This window comes from Asparagus officinalis, chromosome 4 (genome assembly GCF_001876935.1).
Source record: "Asparagus officinalis chromosome 4, Aspof.V1, whole genome shotgun sequence".
Taxonomy (NCBI): domain Eukaryota; kingdom Viridiplantae; phylum Streptophyta; class Magnoliopsida; order Asparagales; family Asparagaceae; genus Asparagus; species Asparagus officinalis.
Genome location: NC_033797.1, coordinates 19,023,537 through 19,030,363, shown reverse-complemented (window position 1 = coordinate 19,030,363; position 6,827 = coordinate 19,023,537). Strand labels below are relative to the sequence as shown.

General features: G+C 36.0%; 1 protein-coding gene across 4 annotated transcripts; it reads left to right on the top strand.

The window, feature by feature from the left end:
- On the top strand, positions 218-3,715 carry LOC109836824 (serine/threonine-protein kinase ATG1t). Of its 4 annotated transcripts, none has more exons than XM_020404842.1 (8): positions 218-509; positions 589-706; positions 2,466-2,524; positions 2,644-2,708; positions 2,961-3,054; positions 3,121-3,201; positions 3,279-3,390; positions 3,477-3,715. In XM_020404842.1, the coding sequence occupies exons 1-8, from the start codon at positions 273-275 to the stop codon at positions 3,527-3,529; spliced, it is 819 nt and encodes a 272-aa protein (XP_020260431.1). In that variant the 5' UTR covers positions 218-272; the 3' UTR covers positions 3,530-3,715. The 4 variants fall into 4 exon arrangements, with proteins under 4 accessions (XP_020260431.1, XP_020260429.1, XP_020260430.1 ...); XM_020404840.1 differs by having other exon boundaries at positions 3,279-3,399; XM_020404841.1 differs by having other exon boundaries at positions 2,641-2,708.

Here is a 6,827-nt window from a genome sequence, read left to right as displayed (position 1 = left end):
GAGTATGGTTCACACTCTCTGGTTAAGTGATTTTTTTACTCTAATTTATTTACATTCATAGCATGGAAACATGCTAAAAAGAACTAATTAAAGCTATGTTAAATAAAAGAAAAAGAAACAAAAAGACGGATAAAAGTAGTTACAAGTTGTAGGCCCAATTGTTAAACTAGCCCAAGTCCTGCTAGTCAAGTCAGATGTGGATAACTACAAGCCCGATTATTTTTCTGTACAAAAGAGAAGGGGAAGGGCAGCATCGTAAATAAAAAGGAGAAATGGCTACTTCTTCCTTCATCGTCGGCGACTACGAGATCAAATCGAGGATCGGAGGCGAAGGACCTTTCTCAATAGTATGGAGAGCGATCAACCGATCCAACGGCCAGGATGTCGTCTTGAAGCAAGTGCGCCTCTCTGGGCTTACAAGAAAATTGAGGGAGTGTCTGGACTGCGAGCTAAATTTCCTCGCCAAAGTCCGTCATCCCAACATCATCCGCCTCCTCGACGTTATTCAGGTTGATATTCTGAATTTGGACGGCGGGAAATTTAGGAGTGGTCCCTGACTCTTGTGTAATTTATTTTCGTACCCCTCAGGCCGATGGATGCGTGTTCCTGGTTCTGGAGTTCTGCGCTGGCGGAGACTTGGCCGCTTATGTTCGACGCAGAGAGAGATTGCGAGAAGCAGTTGTACGAAAGTTTATGATGCAGATAGGTATTTTAGTTTCAATTTTAATGTTTGCACTTTTCTACCTCAATTATTGTGCCCCAAAACTCTCTCTCTCTCTTTTTCCTTCTGGTATCTACTTGGAGGAAATTAGGGTTGATGATAATTGGATGAGGATCGCATCATCAGCTGTAAAGATTACGTGTGGTTGATTAAAGTTGTCTTGGAGTCTTAATATGAGAATTAAAAATTAAACAAATCGGGTTGTGTTGTATGCGATTCCTATCTCTGTTTTATTATACCCTTTTGCTGAAGCGACTCTTTGTATGTTTCAGCCTGTCATGTTTGAATTATAATCCTTAAGATTCTGAAGCTGCTAATTGGTAATTTGATTAAGAGATTACAACTTCTCTAATTGCGACGACTCGATTAATTTCTTAACGTCGTACATTTTGGAGCTACCCTCTGAAACATGTGTAGTAAGGTATTCCATAAACGTACGAAGAGAAATAGATTCATATATTATTGTTCCTCTTCGGTGTTTGCTCGATTGCTCTATTCTGAAGCATAATTATATGGTTCACAAATTTGACTCCATAATAATTATCTTGATGTATCTAGTTATTCTAATAGAAGAAATTTCCCCTTTAGACCCATTCCCATATTTAATCCCTAAAACCGATCCACTTTAAAGTTATTTACGAGAATCGACCCACTTTGAGTTAATTGCGGTACTAATTAGTTGGGGTTGCCAACCCTGACTAATTAGTAGCCTAATTAGCAGCCGCAAACCTTCTCTGCTTCCTGACCTCGCTTGTAATTAGGTTACTAATTAGTCGGGGTTGACAACCCCGACTAATTAGTACCGCAATTAACTCAAAGTGGGTCGATTCTCATAAATAACTTTTAAGTGGGTCGGTTTTAGGGATTAAATCCGGGATTGGGTCTACAGTGAAAATTTCTTCTATTCTAATAACTACAAACAAATGTGCTTATGTATCCACACACACACAAAAAAAAAAATCAGAGCTCGAGAATAATCTGTATATTTACATGTCGTGCTGCTGTGCATTCTCAATTTCGTTTATGAACATTCTCGACTTTGCCTTTTTTTCTTTTTTTTTTTTTTGGGGGGGGGGAACATTCTCGACTTTGCCTTTTTTTCTTTTTTTTTTTTTTGGGGGGGGGGATCAAAATGTTTCTACCATAGGTTGATTCATAGGGATCTACTTTACAATCTCCTATGTGCTTTTCATCAAAATAAATATTCGCTTCCCCTTTCTTTAATTCCTTCTACGTTAAGAATTTAATTAGTTCGCTCTTAATACCCTCGTGTTACCCATATTTCTACCCCTCTCATCTTCTTATTTCTTTCTTTCTTTCTTTCTTGAGTTTCTTACATAAATTATCATATACCGTGGTTTTGTGTCATTACCTGTCCTCCATTATGATTATGGTGACTCATTTCCTTTTTAGTAAGTTTCCATGGCTGGAGAATTCCTACCATTTCATGAAGATTTGATGGCTCATCATTGTTAAGTTGTTTATACTGACTGGAGTTTTCTCAAATTCTAGCCACATTATCCATTTTGTTGGGAAATATTTCAGATTTCAACAGTTTACTCATACTTATGATAGCATTTCTTGTTTAGCTTGCATCCATATTAAGATTGTCATATGTGCAACATATTCCATACTTTATTGGTCAGTCATTAGATCATGCAAGTTCCTAAGTAACAACCACTTACGGCTGCTTATAATACCTGTGAACAAATTTTTTACTTTGTTATGAGTTCTGCTATTTCAGGAGAGGGATTGGAGGTGCTACATGCTCACCGTATCATTCATCGCGATCTCAAACCTGAGGTAGATTTATATAATTTTATTTTTTTATTTTTGAAAATGAGCTAGAAAACTTAGTTATCCGCCTAATAGAAAAGTTATCTTTATAACATGCTTTTTATCTGGGCCTGTCAATGAAGCAGAATATTCTACTATCTACTGCCAGCAGCGATGCAGTACTAAAGATATCTGATTTTGGCTTAGCCAGGTATTTATGAGAATCTATCATTTTATAAAACATATTCATACACATCAGCATCATAAAAGAAATATAGGAATTGTTTTTTATGTGGGTTCTGTTCTACCTAAAAGCAATTTTTTTGACTGCTGAAGACGCCAATATTGAATTCCAAGTGAACTAACATAATTCCTTCAGATTTTTGTTACAAGTTACAACTAATGGAGACCTTATTTTCAGTACATATAGCCTCTAAAACAGCTTCTGATTACTTTCAATCAGAGTTGTTCAGCCCGGTGAATTTGCAGACATGGTTTGTGGATCGCCCTTGTATATGGCTCCAGAAGTTTTACAGTTTGGAAAGTACGATGACAAGGTAAAAATTGCATTCATATGCTTTGAATTATGCCTCGCTAGGTACCATAGCTCATCGTGTATATAGGCAGATATGTGGAGCGTGGGAGCCATTTGTTTTGAGCTTCTGAATGGATATCCACCATTTCACGGAAAGAACAATGTTCAGGTATTTGCATAATTAAATCAATTATATTTCCTTATTTTCTTTCCTTATGTAATGACATCTGATTCCAAAATTTCCAGCTTCTGCAAAACATAAAGAAGAGTGTGCCTTTGCCTTTTTTGCAACAAATCTTACCCAGTTTGCATTCTGACTCGGTTGATATGTGCACAAAACTTTTGTGCGAGGATCCAGGTTTGCCAAGTTAAGCTCCTTTCTGCAATCCTACACTTGAGACTGTGGCAATTGAAGAGCTGATGGACCTTTGTTTTTTTTTGCAGCGTATCGGTTGTCCTTTGATGAGTTCTATTGTCATAAATTCTTCAGAAGATGACTATGGCGTTCATAGGCCCTCCATCATTTGTGTACTTATGTTTGCTGATGTTCAAGATGTCAGTATTGTATATCGTTTCTTTAATCGAATGAGAGTTCGATAATTGTTGTTTATTGTTTCCATTTCCTTTGATTATCAAATGTGGTTTAACTAGTTATTATAGCTCCCCTGATTTGCGCTTATGTATCCTAAGTTGTTCTTGGTAACACCTGTATACCTTGAAGTTTTAAAAATATGCACTCTATATGCCATCTATAACGCAAACATGAAATAATTCCCTTGAAAATTCTCATGGGACGCTCTCATGTTAATCTTAGATATTTTTTTGAACTCTTAATTTTAGTTTAATTTTTGGTTAAAATCTATCCAATTGTATTTCAAAATAGTGTTTGGGTTGATTTAAGAGAGAACTATGGTAAGTTTAACAGAAAATTTAGGAGAAATTAAGGGTTAAAATTTTTGAAAACTAACATGTGAGCGCCATATGAAAATTTTCTTTAGAACATTCTCACATTTGAATAAAATAAGGATGTTGAAGTTTTAACTTCAACAATTTTACAGAACATAAGTGCTACCAAAAATAAGCGAGAGTATCTAGATGCAATGTATGTAACTGTTAAATATTTGAATGCAAATTAGCCTAATTCTTATACAGTCTTTGTTCACATCACATGCATTGTGCGCCTGGGGAACTTTGTAGCGTAGTTCGACTCTTATCTACTTGTGGAAAGAAAATAAATACGAAAACCTGTCATTAATCTTGTGCTCTCGGGTTTAAATCCTTTTAGAACTGCCCGTATGTGACCGAGCAATTTTCATTCTTACATGGAAAAAAAGGGGGCAAAATTGAGATTTCCTCTCTTCACGGAATGGATGAGAATAGCTAGGTCGCATGCGAGCAGTTCTTAGAGGATTTGTATTCTTTGAGTTGCGACTTGTCATGCACGTCAGTTTTCAACAGTTTTGCTATTGGCTCGCGGGGGCCCCGCGCCGAGCCAACTCGCATACGTGGGAGGAGGCCGCGGGGCAGGCGCAGTGCGGCCCCACAGCTTTGTGGGGCCCACTCGCCTGCCCCCTCCTCCTCACGCGAGTTGGCTCGCGAAGGGGCCCCCACGAGCCAAATAGCATTTCCGGTTTTTCAATGAGAAGAAAAAATTGTGGGCCGTAAGCAATGGTTTAAGAATACCGCTTCTTGTTTTCTGCCTATATAAAGGGTCCTAGCCTAACAAAATACCTCAAGCTGCTTTTGCGATTCTTCTAGGGTTTTAAGGAGAGGACTAGATTGTTAGGTGTTATTGGATTGGGTTAGGATTGGAAAAATCTTATGAATCCAAGTATTTTTTCCAAAACCTCCCATTCCGATGATTTCTAACTGGCTAGCCCTCTCCTATTTCGCCTTTGCAGTCTTTGTCGACAAGATCGTACGAGGTAAGATTAGTTTTTTTTTAATTAAATATTGTTGGCTTTTCAAAGATTTGGGAGAAATACATGAGGGGGTCACTAGGTGGAAATGATCAAATCGAATCGAATACCACAATATTCGACTTTAAACACCGTCAATTTTTTTTTGAATTCAAATCTGGCTCAAATAGTAAATTGGTGTTAAATTCGATTTGGCCTTATTTGCTAAATCTTCGGGAATACTTAATTAGCTAACATGGTAGGCCCTGGCCAATTCTTCTCATAGAGATTCAGTTCTTATAACTGAAGCTAGGGGTGGAAATGAACCGAATGCGAACCGAGTACTCTAGTATTCTTATTCATATTCGGTTCGTCTACGACTATTCGAACTCTAAACGAGCAGGAAACTGGTATTCGAATTCGATTAGGATAGTATTCAAATATTCGATAACTATTTGCGAATATTCATTAAGAGTGTTTGGGTGGTCTTTGTGAATTACTTAGCAGATGTTCGACAAATATTCGTTTCGTTATCCTAGTCTTGCAATAGAGCCAAACATGATATATCTGTCAAATATGCAAGTTAGTGATAAATAATATTCACAAATAAAGAACTGTTTATCCACATTCGCAAGCAGGAAAATAAAATTTAAGGACTAAATTGTATAAACGAATAGTTTATTAGATAAATGAATCAAATATACCTATGGCCAAATTCTATTTATTTATGAACTGAATAGTAAAAACTATTCGTTTATTATTTAATGAACTATAAAATCGAATATTACTAAATACTTAAGCAAATAAATATTAAACTATTTGTTAAATATTCAGTTGGTTTCCATCGCTAAATGAAGCTCATTTTAGCTAAAATTGCATAAATAATTAATGAACTCTCTACTATCTGTAATACCATTTCATAGCCTTCAAACTTGAGAAAACCTCTTGTTAGTATTTGTTTGTAAAAAAAAAAAAAAACAAGATAGTCCCACATTAGAACTTTGAACATTCTTTTAGAGGTTTAAAAGCATTGAATGCTTATTGGGCTTTGAATAATGGATCAAAGTGTAGGCTTCTAAACCCGCGTGCGGGTAACGTGATTTTGACGTGATTATTAGACGCACTTAGCACGCTGCCGCTTAAATGTTCTATATATATATATATATATATATATATATATATATATATATATAATATTTTTTTAATGTTATTTTGAATTTTAAAATTATGAAAAGACAAGTGACTGTTGAAAAGTGGTTGTTTGCTCCAAAAAGTGTTTTGAAAAGTTATAACTGTTGGAAGCACATTTTCAAACCTATAAATAGTTTATGTTTTCAGATATAAAAAAACAATTCTTTTCTGGATCTTTTTTAATCAAAAAACATCTGTAATATTACAAACTTGTTTTACAACGAATTAAGAAAAAATCCAGATTTGCTTACTGGAATTTTTATTTTCTGTTGTATCCTGGGAAGAAAATTTGCATTAACCCGAAGCAACTTTGAATATCAAGTAGGGACAAATATTTCTTTAAGAAAAGTGTTTCACGCCTCAGAATTTCTATCTCCTTCCTTTTTTAAAAAAAAATAACAACTCCATGGGCAGTCTGAGCTTGACATGAATACAGATGTTAACAAAATGACAAAACTTGTATTACCCTTTGTTTTTTTCAATTATCTATTATTTTAACTTTTTTGTCCAACTTCCTTTTGGAAAATGATAGGGGCACCCCCCGACCACACCTCAAACCACACCTCCCCTCTCTCATTTGCTACAGTGCATCGGTCCTCATATGTGATTTTAAAATTTTAAAATCACATGTGGGGCCCGGTGCACTGTAGCAAATGAGAGAGGGGGTGTGGTTGGAGGTGTGGTTGGAGGTGTGCCCCTAGTGCTT

Excerpts from the sequence above, each read along its gene's own strand:
- LOC109836824 (XM_020404839.1), top strand. The coding sequence starts at position 273 with ATGGCTACTTCTTCCTTCATCGTCGGCGACTACGAGATCAAATCGAGG. Across the intron at positions 3,055-3,120 it reads TTGGAAAGTACGATGACAAG|GCAGATATGTGGAGCGTGGG; the intron begins GTAAAAATTGCA and ends TCGTGTATATAG. Across the intron at positions 3,202-3,278 it reads ACGGAAAGAACAATGTTCAG|CTTCTGCAAAACATAAAGAA; the intron begins GTATTTGCATAA and ends CAAAATTTCCAG.